Below are 20235 nucleotides of genomic sequence, written 5' to 3' on the forward strand. Positions count from 1 at the left end.
TATCTGCATCGCTCAGCTGCTTTGCAAACATTTTGGCTTATTACGTAGTATTTCTTTTTCATTGTTGTTTGGTTCTACATGAACAAAAGTTTATTAAGAGTAATATGCTGTATTAGAGTGAGCTGCTCACCATTTTTCCTTTAATATTCTCAAGATGTGTTATCTCATGTAAAAAAATGTTTACTCATTTGTGACCGAAATGTATTAGTTTTTTTGTCTGTGTGCTAAAATAGCATTTAATCGCTGATTTTTTTCACTACTTTTCTCACTGTTTGGAAACTAAAATTTCCTCCCATGAATTGGAATGGTTGCAGGTTGTTTGCTAAGTGACAGGCATTTATCCCAGTTCATTCTGTAGAACTCTCAGCATGTGGGAGGAATATTCTCATATCACTGTCTTGGCCCTTGTTGTGTTCTGTCTGCCCCTGAACAAGTCCACTCTTGCAGCCCTTTCACCCTTAGTGAGGGAGGAGAGCTACCTGGCTGGGGTGTGTGCCTGCTCTTTCCTGCTCTCCAATTAAAGTAAATTAAACTTAATAAAGAACCATAAACTTTGACTCCCTCCCTTCCATCTCAGCTCTCCATCATAAGTCAGGGGACTCCACTTTAAACATTTGCATTGATGAAATCTGGAGGAGACAGAAATTTTCAGGGGTCCTTTCTGGTCTATTTCTCTTCAGATGACTGAACTTTCTGCTTGGAAGAAAAGTGGATGAGATAGAAAAGTCTGAATCCAGATGCCTTGACAACTTTCCCTATTAGTCACTCTTTAATTTTTTAATTTTTAAATTGTCTTTTTATTTATATAGTTTTTACATCATTGTTCATTTTCAAACAGTGTTTGCTTCCTCCACCCCCCACCCCCCGCAGTGTAGACCCCTTAGAATTTCCTTCGCCAATGCATCCAGGCACCATCACCACAGTCCCCACTCTTTAATTTTAAACTGGAGTTGTATTTAGTCATTAGTAAACTCATTTGGGGAAAGATGAGGACTAAGCAACTTACACAAGGTTTCTCTTCTCCATTTGGGGTCTTGAGTTTAAAGCAAATCCCAAACTGGAGTTCTAACAACAGGCCTTTTGAAAGTGTGGGCACATAATCAGAAGGTGTTTTTCTTTTGACTCTTTCCTCCCCTGTAATTCTGCACATTGGCATCGCTGGTTCTTGCTGTGTTTGGCCAGTGACTATGGCTCGTACTGTGGTGTCTTGAGCTGTGTCAGAACTGTTTGGGCCGATGCCTTCTCTTTTGGGCTGAGCTGTACAGAGCCGCCTCAGCATTCAGCTGCTGGTGCCAAGGATGTGGCTGCCTGGAGAAGTGCTACTGACCTGCTATGAGGTGCTAGTTAGACGCCCCCTCCTAGCATCCTGTAGGCCCTTCTCATGTAGAGCACACTTAAGAAAAGGATGTTGTAGGGTGGCTGGGTGGTTAGGGGGAGACTGATAGGAAAGGGTAGACTCTCTGAAGAGGGTTTATGTGCAGGAGGACAGTTAAGCAGTGGCTTTAGGGGAACTGAGGGGTACGCTCAGCAGGGGTGGCAGTAAGTTGAGAAGGGCCCTCTTGGAACCCAAGCTAGGAAGATCTGGAGGAGGAGGCTGCAGGGGAGACATGGAGGGAAGCACGGAGGAGAAGTGGTTGGGAGTGCCTACCCGTCTAGGGTGCCTGGAGAACCTGAAGAGATGGGGCCCCTACAATACTATCTACCCTCCCATTCTACTAGCCAAGTGTTCATGGTATGAGGAAGGAGTTAGGAGGCTGTCCAGAGTCTGGTGGCTCTGGATTTGGCCTGTTTTATAAAACAGCACATTTCTGTTAATATTGTAAAGTAGCCTCATGTATATAAAACTGTAGCAAGATGGAAAGCTGACATTTTGTTACTGGTTGTTAAGTAGTAATTTTTAAAACATCCTGCAGGCATTCAGCCTAATGGAAGTGAATTGAGTGTGGGTCTTTTTCAAGTCCTGGTGTAGCGCCTCCTGGGCCAGAGCTAATTGTAAACCTCTGTTTTTTGCTGAAGGCACATCATTTCTCCCATCAGCCCAAGGGAGGTCCACAGGGTGGTTCCTAGTTGCATGGAGTGATACTACAAAATACCCAAATGATGTGCATCCATGCCTGCCTGTGTGTAGAATTAGGGGCTTTATAAGAATTTAGGGTGAGGTTGGGAAAAAAAAAACAACTTTCTTTGTGAAGTTACATGGTTTTCATGGTAGTCTACCCAGTTTTCCTCTGTGAATTTTGTGAATGAGAGAGAGAGAATAGGGGTGGCAGTGTGCACAGTGGAGGCCAGAAAGGTAAAGAGTGAGAATATGCGCTTTTAGAGTAACACAAAGTGGGGATTAACAGTTTGCGCATACTCTTTATTCTAGTGTTGACTTTCAGACCTTTCAGTTAGGGTTGCTGGCCAGGGATTATCTAGGCATAAGCAGGAATGGAGCAAAGCTGCATGTAGAGAATAGTTGAATCGTAATAGTAATTTTAAAACTTTGATTTTTTTTGAGAAATTTTAATATATGCTTGTTAAGTTATTGAGGTAGCTTTGGTTTTTAAAACTTGATTTTAGAAGAATTTTCATTTCCAACATGTTGTATCTTATATTTGTTTATTCCTCTGCTACTCTGCCCTAGACATTGTCTAGCCGATCTAGGCAATACTGCCTGTGTATAGAATCAGGGAGTTTATTAGAATTTAGGGTGAGGTTAAAAAAAAATACACTTTATAATGCAGAACAATAATGAATAAGGCAGATGCTTTAAGTATTGGATTTCACAAATATTATTTGTTCACCAATAAATTCTCATTATTTTTTGCCATATAAAAATATCCTCCTCTCTTTGCCCTCAACTGTTAACACCATTTCTGGCCTATCTTTTTAAAAACTCATGTATATGCGTGGCCTTGTGTTGTGTGTATGTGTGTGTCTGCATGTGTATTTGGCAGACACAGACACGTATAAGTACCCAGTGGTTTTCTTTTAATTTAAATCTTACAATTTTTATAATGGAGGTAGTATGAGATAGTACTTGCATCATCACAAGCTGTTTATTTCTTGGTGTATCTTTGCAAGTTTTGTGCGGTAGAGAAAGAAATCTGTAAAGCTGCTGCTTACTCTCTTGAAAGTTTATTTATTTGCCTGAGATCACATGTCTTCTTGAATCTTTAGGCTAAATGACATTTTTGTCATATGCTTTTTATAAAGAAAGGCATCTGATAAACTGTGATAATGTTTTATTAAAATAAACATAGCTTTTATTTCAGTGTCTGTGTGTGTATATATATACATCTATACACTGTGTGTGTATATATATATATATATATAGTCATCATTTTGTACACCTAAAAAATTATATAACCTAAAAAATAAACTACATAAACATAGTTTTAGCCTGTTCTAAATGTAGATCTAACATAAAAAGACCATGGCAAATAGGGGCCACAAAATGTAGTGTCTTTGGGGATGTGATGTAAACTCCGAGGTTTGACGAAAGTCAAGTCTACAGTCTCCTGTGCTTCAGACAGCTTCTGGATTGTCCTGGATTTGCTATATTTAGCCTAAATGTTTGGATTTTAGTTTCTCAGAAACTAGATGGCATTTTCACAAGTTGTTTGGTTTTGCCCGCAGCTTCTCCCAGATCAGCTGATCCTATTGCTGGAACATCTCTTGGAGCAGAAGACCCTGAGCGCCCGAACTCTGCAAAGCCTCAAGAGGATATACTGCCTCCCCGAGCAGGATGCAGAGGTAATTGGGAGGGTCCTCGGTGTGGGTGAAGAATGTTGGCTTTGCTGTATTTCCAAACTGTAGAAACCATTATTTCCATTAGTAGTATCCATGCTGCCGGGTATTTGTAAATGAAGAGCAAGTGCTTTTAGCATAGTGCAGCCTGCTTCCCTGGTTGTCCTTGCTCTAGCAGTGGGCCTCCGATCCTGGCTATTACTGGGTAATTTGATGTTGTAAGTTTTTCTTAAATCATAAAAATGCATATGCGCTTCTTAAAGGAAAAGGAGCAGGTAATGACGAGTTATCTTGAATTAAAACTCAGTCATCATGTGCATCGTGGTGGTGCCAACGCCCTGTTGTACATTAAGGAAACTTGGCTCCGACGCATCTGAGTTTCTTGGTTGCATTCAGTTGAGACAGGAAAGGAGCCATGTATAAAGGAAATGAAAACTAAATCTAACAGCTGTGATTTGAAAAGCAAATTCGGATGCTTATGGGAAAGCAATATGATGTGGTCCCTAATATCCTTTAGCATATTGAGAAGAATGCATGTAATACCCAAGATGAGTTCCAATAATAAATATTTAATGTATTTAGTCATTTCAAGTGAAAAAATAAAACAAGTATACAATCAAAAAGAGAAGAGGCTCTTATGTAAACCTCATAAAATGTAACTAAGATAGATTTGTGTTTAGTTTGAAATAGCTGAATATTTGAAGCAGTGTCATCTAAATTGGCAACTTTTCGGCACCGATGGCCACTATGCTTTTGTTGTGTGGTGCTTTTGAATTGAGATGTGCTGTCAGTATGAAATGCACAGTACATATCAAAGAGAAGTATAGAAAAAGATTGCAAAATAACTCAATAATTTCTTAATGGTTACAATTTCCAGATGATATTTTAATAAAATATTGTTAAAATTAATTTCACAATCATTAAAAAGAAATGGAAAAAGAAATAAAAGCCAGTTCATTGTTAGAATAAAAGGTGTGATGGACATTGGTAGACATTTTGCATGCCCTCCATAAATTCAGGAATTAATTGAAAAACTCCAGCAAAGACACAGCTTTTGCCCCACCTGAGCATAGATCAAAGGTTGCAACTGTTGCTGTTTATTTCAGCTCCTCTTATATTTTGTTTATAAGAGTTTCCAAATGCCAGCCTGTTATTTTTAATTACTGTTTAAAAGACATTTCTATTTATAGGCATGAGGTTATGTTTTAATCAGAGCTGAGTCCCTCTGAAATGGCAGGCCCCCTTGATGGGCTAAGGACAGGCCCAAGCGGGAGGATTAAAGCTCTGGGCACCTGTCACCCGTGCCCGAGGCCAAGATGATAGACCCTGCTCATACACACGCCCTGTTTTGTTTTTTTTTCCCCTTTGGCATAAAATACATCTTGTTCTCAACTTACACCTCCACTTAGTTGTTATCTATAACCTCTCAAACCTTTGAGAAGTGTAACAGGTTTTATGTGGCTGCTTGTTCCTACATCTTATGAACTACAGTATGATGCTCAAAGCCAGGCAGCCTCTTCAGTTTGATCTCTGCTGATGAGACACTGGGAATGGGAGATGACTTTGGTCTGTTCATAGAACTAGTGTGAGCGGAGTGTGCACCATACTGCAAGGGTCCCCCTTAGGAAGTTTATAGTTATCTGGAAAGACAGCTTATAAGCAAATGAACAAGACAATTTCAGATCAGAGCTACAGAGGGAACTACACATGGTCAAGTTGGATAGGTGTCTCTAGACATTCAGGAAGGTCCACTCAGAGTAAGTGACACTTGAGCCAGGAACTGAGAACAAGGAACTGTCTATGCAAGGCCAAGAGGTAAGTGCCAAACACAGAAATGCAGAGGTATATACTTGGCATGTGCCCAGATAGAAGGGTTAACAAGCTTTCTGTAAAGAAACAGATAAAATTTCATACCCATCGTGTTTCTGTCTCAACCGTTCAACTTTGCTGTTGTCATTGGAAAGCATCCTTGTACAATACAAAAACAACTGTTTATAGAACCTGAGACTTGAATTTCATATCATCATTATGTGGCTGAAGGTATTCTTTTTTGTTGTTGCTCCTTTTTAAAACTAATATTTTAAAATGCACATACCACTCACCACTACAGATTGGTTTGACCTGCCCCCTCCAGAGTTTATTGTCCCCTTCTGAGGGTGGCCTGCAGCATCAAGGTGAGAGGTGGGGCAGGAACCAGATCTGGGAGGCTGTAGTGTGTGTTTGGGATTTGTTTCTAAAATGTGTCACTGCTTCACTCCTTCCCGGACCCTTTGAAGTGCTGATGTGGAGGTAGTTACCCTGACAACTGTCTCAGTGTGAGGTTTCCTTGAAATGTCACTCAGAACCAAGAAAGCTATAGGACTTTGGCCAACCAGCATGTTTTATAGAATCTTTATTATTAAGTGGAATTGACTGTGACCCTGATTAGCAGGAATTTAGTTGAATAACCATCTACCTTTATTTTAAGTCATAGAACATTTCATGGGAGAAAGAATTCTTACTTGGTGGAAAATTTCTTGAGGATTCTGACTTTATTTTCACTTCCCCTTGACTAAACAAATAAGGAGAGCCCTTTCATTCTTACTGGGGTTCTTCTGTATATACTAAATAATCATGCACAAGTTGGCTGAAGATCCTAGAGTATGGCAGGTTGTGTGGGAAGGAGCATCCCTGTGGGCCCTAGCTCTGGAGGGGTTTTCCATGTAAGTTTATTTTCTGATGCCCTTTGTTCAGGGTGCTGCCTCAGGCCCCTGGGAACACATCTTGAATTGGATGTCTGTGTAAAAAGACCTCAGAGCAATCCCCGGGGTTGCTGGGGATCTTTGTCCAGCACTGAGCAGGGGTGTTCATGACTGAGGCGGGGGAGGATGGAAATAATGTTCCAGTATTTCTGAGACATACAGAAAGAACCCCTCCTTCCTCTTCCTGGGACAGCATTTGTCTTAAAGGTTGTCTTAAAGTCAGCATCTGTCTTAAAGTCACTTTTTGAGAAGGAAAGCCTGTTGCCGTGTGTTTGTAGCTGCAGCAGCATTTCCATAGCTCTTTGAGGTAGAATCTTCTGCTGCTGCCTGTGCCCTGCTTGTCCAGGGGACTGCACAACTCTTGTTAGAAAAGTAATATTTTCCTAATGTTTCATCCCCAGATCGTTATAGTTATGTATGAAATCCACCCTGACAGGATCAGGGCCTGCATTCATAAGTGGCTGTAGCTGCTTCACTGCCGTCTCCCCTCCCCTCCTTCGTTCTGTATGTAAGTAAACTGGTGTAGTCCCACGAAATAGTTCTTTTTCATTATCCTCTTTATTTGGCTCAGTTTCAGTTGTGTCCACAGAATGTCTGGTCTGATGGTCAGTTTTTGAGCCTCAAGCTAGTCAGATGTTGCCTGCTTCTAGTTTTTTGCCTGTCTGGGTTGGTGGGCGACAGCCTTCTGAACACTGTTCCAGGATACACACTCCCTTTTCTCCTGTGCTCTGCACCAGTTGTGGTTTGAATACACACAGGTCTCCTGGGTGCAATGACACCATGTGTTAGAAACTTACAGGAAAATTTGGAGAGGACAAATGTACAACAAGCCGAGGAGAGGCCATTTCCTGCCTCATTGCACCACCTGAAAAGAGGTACCCTGGTGGAGAAATATTTGCGTCCCTTAGCCTGAAAAAGTAACACTAAATAGAGAGTCATCCATCTTTCATATATGTGCCAAAGAAACTTCTAGACATCCTGTGCTATTCTAACCAGAACAGAAAAGGACAGAAAAGGAGTTGAAGGGAGCCTTAGCTCAGTGAAATACTGTCTTCAGTTTTTGAGCATATTGGCTCAAATAAAAACCATAAAGTTTAAAAAATATATTGAACTTTGGATTCTTGGAACAAAAGATATTTTCTGAGATCCTTTCTAGTATGTCTAGTATGTTTTTCTAGTATGTCTAGTATGTCTTTTAAGCTGTAAAGCCACATACCCTATGATAGTGGGTAAGAATCCGTAGAACTTGGCTATGACTTTTGTCCCCAAGAGTCCCATGACTGACATTGAAGCAACTTCTACAGATTACAGTCGAACGCTTCAAAATTGGGGTCTTCCTCAGGCAATAGAATGTCCCTATATGAGTTTTGAAAATTCAGAAACAGCTACTCACTATCTTATGTGGCTTAGATGGGAGTAAGGAGCATTAGTCAGAAAGGTCCCAGAATGACATGATGTGCTCTGATGCATGATTGAACTAGAACATTAATTTGGGGGGAGAGGTCATTAAGTTCATCCCCTCACTGTACTGGGGGAAATACTGTTGACTGGAAGGAAGATGCCTCCCTCGTCACATTGGTATGGGGAAGTTAGGTATGTGTCTTGAGTCTCCCCTTGGTGTCGCTGCCTGTCTCCCTCTGGGCATACTGCCATGTGCCAAGCGCCTGGTACTAACCCAAGCATTGACTTGGCAATGAGTTTGGACCCAGGTCCCCAAATGGCTGTTGAACACAGACAAGTTTTCTGCCCTCCCAGGGCCCCATTTTCTTCATCTGAACTGCATATCCAGACTTGACTACTGGCTTTTGGGCTTTTTGCCAACTGGCAAAGAAAGCTTCACAAAACTTTCTTTACTCTTGAACATTTTCTATTATGTTCTTTTTAATTTTCTTTAAAAAAGTGTATTATGTGCAGTAAATTGACTGCATGATCCACTAATGGGCTGCAGCCCATGGTTTGAAAAATGCTGGATGGGATGACAGCAAGGTGCTTACCAGCTTGCCTGCTTCTGAATGCTGAGGACTGAGTTTCCTGAACCTTTGTCTTCGCAGGATTATCAACATGATATGAGAAAACATCTGTGAGAATCCATGGTTTTCATGTAATTTCTGTGAATGTTGTTTCCTTCATCTCTCATTTGGTATGAAGTATTGATTTTGTGATTTAGCTGAAACAATTTTTATATTTTCGCTTCTTTTTAATCTGTCAAGACTGATGGAGAGAAAAAGAAAAGAAGTCTATGATGCACAACTGTCAGAAGTCCCTAAGCACCTGGTCAGAGAATTCTTGATCTGGGGGCTTGGTGGCTGTTTGGGGTGAGGGACTTTGTGCTAAGCCACGGGGACAGTCACTGTTTCAGAACCTCTGCTCTAAGCAGTAAATGATTTACATTTTCTTCCTTTCATCTAATAAAGTGCCTAAAACAGGTGGGCACAACAGAGTGGAGCAGCTAGGAAGATGGTTAAAAGTTTTTGCAACCACCCTGAAATAGCCCTGCTTCTCCAAAGTGCCAAAGACTGTAACCTTGGAAGAAATACAGACAAAATCTTTCACATGGGAGAGAATGAAGGAATTGCAAACTAAAGTAATGACAAATCTCGGGAAACAGATGAGTAAGGAAGGACAGGCCTGCTCCAACTACAGACCCGTCCAAGGACAGCAACTTCTTCCCTCCTCCTTTGAGGCTGCCCAGGGTGCAAACCTATCCCCGGTCTCCTCTGGTCATTGTCCAAGGCCCTGTTGTAGAACAGAGCCCCACGAGGCAGGTCTTGGAGCTCATGAGGAGAGTCAGAATGGCGTGTGGCAATTAGCAAAATGGTTTCCAGGGTAAGAATTGAGGGGTGCCAGGATGCACTTGAGCTTCTAGAAAGTCTGGTGACACCATAACCACCACTAGGCATTTGTCAAGATTTCTTTTCAGGGGTGAGGAGCCCAGCCCTTGGATGCCTTGAAATATGTAATCAAGTTTGACTAGCTGAGATGTAGGGTGTCACCTGTAGTGTCATGTTTGTTTTTAAAAGCCCAGACCTTGTGTCTGTCCCTCTGAGACAGCATTGTAATTCCCTTCATAGTGTTTTGAAAGCCGAGGGGTATAAGTTGAAAAAAAGGGTTGGGGTAATTTTCTTCACGTATAGCTAGCTTGTTAAACCATTTAAGATGTGGGAAAGAATAGAGCTCTTATATAATTCTTTAGTTATATTTGGTGGGGTTTTCTTCCTCTGTTGCATTTGGTGTATGAAACAGTATTTTAAACAGTATTCTTTCAAAATCAGGAACAAATAACTAGTTATTTCTTGGGGTTTTCCTTCATTATTATTCAATTCAGTGCCCCTAATGCTCTGTATGGGAACTTTGTAACAAATAGCTTCTCCCCTCCCCCATACAATATTATGAACCAATGTTATTTCAAAAAAATTTGAGGGAAAAAAAGATCTAAAAGACAAAATAAAGAAACTTTACCTTTTAGATTAATATTCCTCCCATTCCTGAGTCTAGGGGACTGCATTGTATTTGCCATGAATTATTCCAGTGTGTGGGGCTCATCAGATGTTTGTTAAATAATGAAGATAAAGAAAAAAATGAGTCATAGTTAGTATAATCTGCTGAAATTTTCTTAAAGGGAGCTTTTAAATAAGCAATTATAATCAATTCATATTATGTGGAATTTATCTGTAAGTAAAAGGCAAAGGAAATGAGCATTTAATAGGTGGGTTTCTAGCTACAGGTTCAACCAGATTTTATCAGAAAAGTTCATGGTGATTACAACTTCACTATCTGTAGCAATAGGTTCTGTTGTACAGGTGTCTGAAGATTTAAGGGGCATTATCTGCTCTTGCTGTGTATGTCCCCCACAGTGTGTTCAGAGTTCTCTGAGTTGGGAGAGATTCACATTATGCTTGTTTTCCTTTAGTTTTCCCCAAACTGAGCTACCTCTCCTGTCCACTTCATCTTTAAAGATCTCCCGTGCAATCTCTTGGGTTTTATTAGTTCTTCTGAATTCCATGTACCTCTGTCAATACTTTGTATGTTGTTGCATAAGATTTTTGTACTGAAATCCATGCCCAGAAAGGACACGGTTTTCTGTGAACACAACCATTTTCATACACAACTAGAAACGGAACATATTTCCCTGCAAAGTGTGCCTTAAATGTCTTAAAATTAGAGTGCTCCCTTTGCCAAAATGCTTTGCTGTCTCTCAAGCTTGTCTTTTTTCTTTACTTTCCCACCTCCTTTCTTCTGCTCATTGGTTCCATGGCATACCAGATTGGGAGTTGAGACTCCTGGCCAGGGCACTGTGGAATCCCCACTTCTGCCTATTTTGGTATCAGGGGCAAAGGAACACACCCAGTGGGCCTCGCAGGATGGAGTAGCATACCACAGAGCCTGCCAATTCCTGGCTGCTTATGCCTCTTACAGGTGGATGTTTGTGCCAGTACTGACAGCAAGGAAATCACGATTCCATTGGATTCAAATTGTTTTTAAAAAATTGAAAGGACTCTCATTTGTGTGCAAATTACGGATTTTTGTATGTGTTTCAAGGATATGAAATTTCAAGATTAAATTCAACTTTTGGGGTGGCACTAAAAATGATTTTTTAAGTTATACTTGGTCTGCATGTTGCTTTGCTGCAGCCTTGAACCACATGGAACTGTATTCCACGGACCAACTGGTCTTGCCCATCTGTGGGTAGAAGCAGATGCCCAAGCTGAGCACACAGAGTCCCTAGGCTTTGGGGGAATCACTCAGTCAGAAAACAGCAGACCTGACCTGGCCTGTCTCTTGGACCTGCTGTCAGGTTCAGGAAGGATCCTCAGGAGTGGTCTATAAATACTAGTCCCCTTGCTGAAACAGCCTTGGTTATTTTGATTTTGGGGTGGTCTCTAATGACAACCTTGACTCGCATGCCCTGCAGTTCTCCCATTTAAAGTGTACAATCCCATGTGTGCACAGCATCATGCAGTCATTGCCCCACTCAGCTGTAGAAGGTTTTCATCATTCTCCCAGTGAAACTGTGTCCCCTTTAACTGTCACTCCCATCACCCACACCCACCCTGTGTTCACAGATCTACATATTCTGGATTTTCATATAAACAGAACCTTTATGTAATATGTGACCTTTCGTGACTGACTTCTTTTCATTAGCATAGTGTTTTCAGAAATAATCCATGTTTTAACACATATCAGTGCTTCGTTCCTTTTTATTGCCAAATATTTTTGATTACATGAAAATGTGCTCAATTATTTCCACCTCTGCCTTATCATGAATAGTGGTTTTGTAGGAACACATACTGGAATAGCCATTAAGAAGGATGGGTAAGGCAGAGTTGCCAACAATAAGAGTCCTTTAAAGAAATGAAGACAGAAGATGGCATGTATCACTTTGAGTTCCAGAATTACAGATTGGGGTGCAGTGGAAGTGTTGATGGAAAGCAGGGCAAAGAATGCCATGTTTCAAGGTGCACCCAACATGGCCTCCCATGTTCTACTTTCTGGAACCAATTGCCTTTACTAGCACTCATGTCATCAAATAACACGGTACATTTTTAGGAAAAGGAAAGGTGTTTAGAATTTGGCCCTAAGTAAGATGTCCTCATTTATGACACTCGACATTTGTTGTCACGTGACCTCGTTGCCACTCTCCATGTGTATTAAGTTGATGGTCCTGTGTGCACACAAGTGTACAACCATGTAGACTGTACATTATCATGTACACTGACTCAGCAAGGTTTTAGTAAGAGTCCATGGGAAAGAACTGAGAGCCTCCAATGCCACATTTGTTGTCGTCACTGCAGACCTAGGATTTACAAACCTGGCTTTATGACAGCAAACAGTCACTTTTAATTCCCTTCATTTAAAAGATAATATTAAGGGCCTCCCTGGTGGCGCAAGGGGTTAAGACACAACCTATGAAGCTCTCCGCAGCCACTGCAGCATGAGTTCAATCCCCAGCCAGGGAGCTACCGACATGGCACAGCAGACCTCTCCTGACTCACCCGCTGCTCCAATCAGCAGTGTATTTCAGTCAGTCTGCCTGTTCTGTTCCCCACTCTGTCTCTGATGAATCCTCTTACCCCCCCATACCTCTGCCTTGTACCCCAGTTCTTGTATGCATAAATAAATAAATCTTAAAAAGAAATATTAAGATTGCAACCTTTTGGAGTAAGGAACAATAAAGGTTGGCAGGAAAGATAGAAGCAAGAGTCCCTGTGACAAGCACACTGTCGGTTCATGAGAATCAACAGATCACACAGTAGACCTTTAGAAATGCCCCGAAAGAGAATGTTTGCTGGAGATGCTGCCTGTTTGAAGCTGCCAGCGAAGGCTCCCTGTGTCTGAGCTGCTAGGCAAGCTTCCCTCACCAGCATGAACCCTCTTTAAGGCTAAGTTAAATCTAATTTAAGAACACAAATTGAAAAAGCAGGTTTGTTTATTGTAGTGTTAGATATACTAACTCACAAAAGCCCTGAGCCTTGGTCTTTCTGTTTACAGATACAAAACAGAACTCTAAATGAGGTTTAATGGGTTTCCCAGATCATGTTCCTTGGATAGATTTTTTTTTTTTCCCTTCCACAGTAAATTTTAAAATCAAAAGGACTGAAAAGGAAAGGGGAGTGCTTCCTGTCATAAATAGGATGGGTGGCATTCTTCAAAGCATTTAACAGCTTCCCCACAGCACATTATAATTTAAAGTAACTGAAAAGCATTCCGAGTCTTTAGAAGAGTGGTACATTAGTTCAGAAACATTTATCAAGCACATACTATGTGCCAGGCTTTGAGACAGGCCCAGAGGTGGTCTGTGGGGGCTCAGGCATTGTTCTTACCAAGCCTGCCTTTGTGTGTAAGTAAATACATAAGCAGGGAAACCAGGAGACTCGATAGTTTCAGCACCATGAGCTTAAGGAGACATAAAACATGACTCTGAGACAGTGACCCATGGGAGTCAGGGGTTGTAGCAGCAAGTTAAGGGATGTGGACATTGGTCATTGAAGCAAACATGGGTGGCTGAGGCGGGCCACAGGGTGCCACCTAGTGTCACAGCAGCCATCTGTCGCTCTGCCAGCAGGCCCTTCACAGCCTTGTTGAAAGGCTAAAAGGCTTTTAACACCCCTTGGGACTTCTTGCAACATACCTGAAACTTTGGGTTTGGAAATCAGAGGATGGAAGGACTAATGGAGCTTTAGTATATTAACCGAAGGGAAGACTCTGGAGTCATGTTTACGTGAAAGTATATGGGCTGCACTCAGCTAAGGAATCCAGCAGCAGCCAGTGCAGAAAAGGAAAAAAGCAAAACAATGTGTCCATACTGATTGCTGCTGTCACAAAGTCAGAAATCGGTTTGACCTGAACGGCTATAGAGTTCCATGTTCATGAGTTTTTTTTATTTGTATAAAGTTATCTGTTTATAATTGTTAAACATTTAAAAATAAAGCAAGGGGCGGGGGGAGCAGCTCCCACGGGAGCCATGGTACTTTGCAGGGATGGCGGTGAGTGCACTAGACTCAGCCCTGGCTCCAGAATCAAAGTGCCAGCCACTCAGGGTCTCCCACCTCTGACCCTGACTGTCAGATGTACCTTGTGGCACAGTGGCTGCCAGGGCCGAGTTGGGATATTCCGGAGTTAGCAGAATTAGTCTGTTTTGTCTCACGTTTACGGCAGTGTCTGCTCAACCTCTGTGATGGAATTCATTCCTCAAGAACAGTAACTCCCCCCTAAGACACTAGTTTTCAAACTCCATTTTCAAGGAACCAGGGCAACCACAAAGAGGCGTATTATTTTAAAGGTGTTTCCTACCTGATAAGAAGGTTGAACTGCTTAATGAACTCATTGATATTCTTCTCATAAATTTGTCTGTATACTGGGGCTCAAGATAACATTTTTACTAGAAGTTAGAAGAATTATGTTTAAGAAAAGCTTAAAAATCATTTTGTAAGATTAATCTGTTAGGTAATAAGTCAGTTTTGGGAAGCAGTTCTATACAATAATTTTTATTTCTTCATGGAAAACACTAAAATTGAAGTTGTTTTTGTTTTTTGAAAAGAACATTAAAATTACAGTGTTAATAAACTTGGTTTCTGGGGTGTGTGGTGATTCCAGAGGGAAACATCTGTGCAGTGATGCTCTGGGATGTTGCCACTCCTGAGTGCTGGTTCCTGGTGTCTGCTCCCCACTGACCGCAGCGCCTTATGTCTGCATGTGTCTGAGAGAAGCTTGTATTTCAGAAGGAATTTACTGATCCACCCAGAAAAAGAACAGGATTTAAAGTCCCCACATTAAAGAACAACCCTGATTTCCTGGCAGGACCACCCAAGCCTGCCCATGAGGGCTCCCCGCGTTGTGCTCTGTGACCACAGGCTGGTATGTTCAGAGTGAAAAGTGACCTGCCTCCCTCGGGATCAACAACTGCTGCCCAGGCCATTAAGCTCCCTGCCTGGTGGAAAAGCCAGAAATGCTCACTGTCTGGCTCTTGACAGAAAGGGCCACCCCCATCTAGAGCTTAGGAAAGCGATTCTAGATGTGCTAAAATTTGGGGGTTGAAAGAGATTGGAGTAAGGGATAGGTTTTTCCTTTAGCAGCTTCTCTCTCCTGAGAGAGCAATGAAATGAGAGGGAGCCCCAGTGTGGCCTAATAAAGGCCATGGTTACATCACCAAGGCCGTTGGTCATGGGACTTGTTCCCTGAAGCTGACACTGGTGTGGGAATATCAGTGACTGCAAGGCAGACACCATTTTCAGCGCACTTGAACTCAAAGGGCAGTCAGGTTAGTCCTTTTCTTGAAAAGGCTGAAAAGACATGCACCCAGGGCTGCTACTAGCAATCCTGTTCCATCTTACTCCACAAATGGTTTGGAAAATGCCCATTGCCTGGCCCTGGGTTAAGCTCCCAGGGTGGGTGATCCTGTTTCTCTGCTCTTTTCCCCCTGAGAATCTCAGACCCAGGCTACCCTTGTGAGCCTTCCCTTTTCCCCTCTAGTTCCCAGGCTTGTTTGTCCCTTCCCCCCCACCCCTTTTCCTGCCCTGTGAGCCCAGGCCCCGCCCTTCAAGGATGTCCTACACTAGCCCTTCCATCTGCTCTGAGAGCCAGGCATCTGACAGGTGCCAAATACTTCTTGGAGTTATTGCTCCCATTTTTGTAAATTCAACACATAGCAGGACTATTAAAGTAGGAAATAAAGAAACAGGGTTCCTTCTGCCAAGATGACAGGCGTGTCCTACGTGGCAGTTCTGTCCTGACACTTGCCTTGGGTGACTTCAGCCAGTTTCCAGGGCAGCCCCCAGAGAGCAGCGCTCTGACACCCAGCCCAGGGAAAGGATGAGGTTTTCCCACTGAGTCAGAACACAATAGGGTCTTGAAATCAGTTTAGGAGGACCTCAACCAGCATAAAGAAAGGAACAGAATGCATTAGGGTGTTAAATATAGTGAGGGAGAATACAATAAAACTTTGGCCTCTGTGTAACATGTGTTGGTTCAGGACACCACTCTCACACGCCTCTTCCCCAGCCCCTATCACACAGAGACCTGCCTGCTGTGAATGTGCTTGGAGTGAGCTTGAAGTCAGCTCACAGCCAGGTGTTTCCTACAACGGGCCATTTGGCTGTCCAGGCCAGGTGGCTCTCTGGTCTCCCAGGTGATTCACCCTGTCCTGGCGGGGGCCCCTGCTGGGGGCCAGGGCCCACCATCTGGACAGTTACATGAATTGTTGCAGGTTTTAGTTCTATATCATCAAACGTGGGTCTGCCATGAATCAGCTTCTGTGTAGTATCTAGCACTCTTCCCACCCAAATTCATAGCCGCCACACCGGTGTTCTGCTCAGTGTCCCTTGAGCAAGTTCAAGTAGTTATTACTGAACTGCAGTATTTATGGGTGCATGCTTCTGTATGCACACGTATATGTCACAGCTTGACTTTGATTTGGTGGGAGGAATCAGATTAAATCCCCTTTATTTGTTACTCTTCATTGTCCAGGTAACAGGCTGCTGTGCAAAAATGCTTTGCACAGTTTTAGGGAATCTGAAGCAGACTGTTAGGGGGTTGCCTTTGTCTTGGCCCAAGCAGGCTGGCATTGTTTGCCAGCCAGTGACCCTTCTCTGATTTTCTGCAGCTTTCTTATTCTTTTCCTGCCCTCCCTGCCTCCTCCTCCCTTTTCATCCTTGTCCTATCTCCTCCAGCCTGAACGGCTGGATGGTGTGCAAGGCAAGGCTGGCTGTCTGGAGGTGCTGTTCACTTGTGTACAGGGTCTGAATGAGGGAGTTAAAGGACAGGCAACTACTGCCCCGTTATTTAACTAGAAAATAAAGAAGAGCACATGGGCAGCATGAACATCTTTCTTCTTAAGAGACCTGCTTCCGAATTCTCTGACTCTGGCCTGGAACTGAGAACGTCGCTTTTCGTCCATTATCTGCAGAAAAGCATGACGGCCTTTGTTGAGGTTTTCTAAGTTTCTCTGACTAGGGAAAGGGGTGCCGGGCATCAGTGTCCAGCATGCAGATGTTACTGGGAAGAAATGAAGCAAACGTTACTCCCCTGCTAGCTTTTCGGGAAACCCCTGTTCCATGTGGAGATAAGTGGCCCTGCCAATTGTGGGTCCTCTTTAGGGGTTTACAATATCAGGATTTTCTTTTTTTTTTTCAGAGGAAAAGATGTTAAGAACTCTGTGCACAATCAAGAAATATCTGTTAGGCTCTCGGCCTCATACAGCATCTCTAAATGTCTTGCAAACATCCTGTCGCTGAAATATTAAAATGCATTTTGCTCTTTTGTAACAAAAAGCCTTGTTTTTTCTGCTCTCCCCAGAGTAGGGATTGGAGTGGGGGGGGTTGGTCTGTACTTCCTGGAGGCCATGTTTGCTTTCAGGGCTCAGAAAAACTAGATCATTTATGAATTGTGACAATAAACTATGTTTAACAGTAGGAGAAGTGGAAATGCTGACTTCATAGTGTGTGAAAGAGCCTCTTTCTCTCACCCATCTCCTGGACTTTCAGAAGGTTACGAAGGAACCACCCCAGCCTCCCGCCTGCCTGGGGGCATTTGAGCCCACTAGGAAATAGGCTCTAATTTATTCTTCATTATTTCTGTAAGTGGACAGAAGATGAAGAGAGCGTAGGAACTAAAAAGCAAGAGGCTGAACCCTCTATTCTCAAAATCATCAGATCTTATATAACGTCTCAAGTTTCGAAATGACAAGGACTACCAAGGTGTCCTCTGAGTTGGTTACCCTGTGTGACTCGTCAGTCGTTAACAGGCCTTGAAGCCGTAGAGGTCTCCTGGGCACGGCCCTGGTAAAGCTGGTGAAGGTGTTACTCCCATGTTGCGTTTGGGAGACCTGAGGCCCATTTCTGAGAGCCCAAAGGAGCAGCACAGCAGCTGTCTTGGGGCTCCTGCTTGCCCCACGTGGCACCGTGGCACTGAGATCACCCAGACTCTCCTGGCTCAGGACTGGCACCCATGTTGGTGAAGTTCACATGCAAAAGGCACTTCCAAGTGTGTGGACAGGGCTGGTGGTGTCTGAGGTGCTGGGGTTACCATGAGTTTGGAGATAAACTAGGACAGGAGTGTCCTGGGGCCATTTGGGCTCTCTGTGTCCTTGGCCTTTGGTACTTGAACCAGAGCCTGGAGCTGCATCCACTTCCTCTCACCAGTGTAGTGTGATAAGTGGGCCACTCTGAGCGCTGGTGACTTGTTCTTTCCATGAATAATATATTAGGAGCTGCCTTTCCTTTCTGTGGCCTTTTGTTAATTTCTGTTGGCTGTAGAGGAAAGAGCATTTGTTGAAGATGTGTTTCCGAGACCTGTCTAGTCTGATATGTTTCCCTTTTTGTTGTGATGGCCCAAGGTTCTTACCTAATTACCATACACCTGAAAACCCTTGCTGGATGTCAAGTTTGCTGGCCTATCCTTCCAAATTCAAAGGGCCTAGTTGTCCACAGCGAAGGGCGCTACCATAGGAACCCTGAGTTAACGCCCTACCTCAGAGTGCACAGTGGCGTGGGGGAAGGATTTTTCTCAAAAGATTTGTTTCTTCCCTTCATTCCTCATTGTTGTGTGTAAATCTATTTATAGTAGATGAAAGGAGAGTACAGGCCTGTGCAATGATATAATTTACAGGGGCCCCACCAAAATGTTGAAATTGCTTATTACATTTTACTACACAAACCGATTGTTGCAAAGGGTGTGCCTCTTGCAATGGCAGTGAAAGCAAAGAATGATGGGAGGTGGCTTTTTACTTATGTATGGCTAATGTTGAACCAAGAATGAACTATAAAATACTATCCTCTTTGCTGGGTATGCCTTGGAAAATGGCTTGAGATCGCACTCTGAAAACCAAATTCAGGTAGAATCTCCATGTAAAGAATGTGCCTCTCTATCTGCTGAGGCTGCCAGTGCTGGGGTCAGACTTCTGTACTGTCTGCCTGCGTGGGAATGGAAAGATTTCCTAGCAAATTCCTGCTGATAAACCTTTAGTAAAGTGTCGCCTTACTTAGTGGCACCCACATTGAGCTTGTCGATCTTCAGTGCCTTGTGCAAACCTTTGGTGCACACGTGGGTGGGCTGCAGGAGCTACCTGTGTGAACATGGTCTGCCCTCCTTCCTTCCCCCTCGGGCAGACACCCCAGACTCCTCAGAAGGCACCCTTTGTCTTTTCTCAGGAATGTGGAGGGCAGTGTCTTTCTGCCTGTACTGTGTTTATTATGATGGGCAGCACTGAACCAGATCAGTTCTTGCAGAAAGTAGCTACTCTAGGTTTTTGGAGATGCCTTCATTGACCCTGAATTTCAGGGCTGAGTACAAGGCTCCCAGCAAAGACTTGAATTTAATTTCCCAGATACATTTGTGTTCATCTGTTATCTTGCAAAATAGTGTTTAAAAACATGAAAAGATCTGACACAGACACTCAACCTCCCCCAGAGGTGCCTGACATTTTTTTCGTTTCTTGTAAAAGAAATTAATTTAAAATTAAATTTAAAAGGAACAGCAAGGTTAATATATTTCAGAGAGTAACTTTTCCAGACACACAAGACTTGATCATTGAACTCTTTAGGCTAAGGAAACCTACCAGTTCATAACTTCCTGGCTTTTCTCATTTTTTAAGGTTCGCCACCGGTGGTGTGAGCTCATTGTCAAGCACAAGTACAGACAAGCGTACAAAGATGTGGAGAGATTCCTTCAGGAGGACCAGGTGAGATTCATTTCTCAGCAGATGGGGATTCCTTAAATCCTGTCCCTTCCTGTCAGGTATACGTGCATCACAAATACAGAAGCAATTTGTAAAGATATTTAAGGAGTTGGGAGAAACTTACATAGCACACATGAGAGCTGATTTCTTCGCTCTCTCAGTGTCCTACTAAAGCATCGAATTGCACCCCTTGTGTGCTTCAGTTCCCTTGCTTTTATAAAACTCACTGGACCACTGCCTTACGGAATGGAGTCTGCACAGGCTCACGGCCTCTCCAGATCTCAGGCCAGCCTTGTGACTTAATGATGCCTTGATGTGTTTCCAAATTGTCAGTGGCCCTAACTTAAAACTGTGAGATTGGACAGAGAAAGCCTCACCTGGCTGGAGCAGTCCAGGTCTGTATCTGCACCTGCCACGAAGGCCAGTCCCCTGTTTCGAGCTCTCTTCCTGTTCTTGAACTTTGCTCACTTCCTCAAGGGTATAGCAAGAAGCATGTGCCTGCATGAACAACTTTGGGGATGCCTGCCTTCCAGCCTCTGCCAGGCTGTGCTTAGCATGTCACCCCGCGTGGCACCCGAGTGTCACAGGTTC

General features: G+C 43.1%; 1 protein-coding gene across 4 annotated transcripts in view; it reads left to right on the forward strand.

Moving 5' to 3' along the window:
* The window catches only part of AOPEP (aminopeptidase O (putative)), a 405018-nt gene that overhangs the window by 377088 nt on the left and 7695 nt on the right, over positions 1-20235 (forward strand). For 3 of the 4 annotated variants that reach the window (XM_054689497.1, XM_054689495.1, XM_054689496.1), the window contains exons 14-15: positions 3622-3738; positions 19561-19647. In XM_054689497.1, coding sequence (XP_054545472.1) covers positions 3622-3738; positions 19561-19647 — 204 coding nt within the window. The other variant, XM_054689499.1, reaches the window with a different exon arrangement.

This window comes from Talpa occidentalis, unplaced genomic scaffold, assembly GCF_014898055.3.
Source record: "Talpa occidentalis isolate TD23 unplaced genomic scaffold, MPIMG_talOcc4v2.1 talOcc4.7, whole genome shotgun sequence".
Lineage (NCBI taxonomy): Eukaryota > Metazoa > Chordata > Mammalia > Eulipotyphla > Talpidae > Talpa > Talpa occidentalis.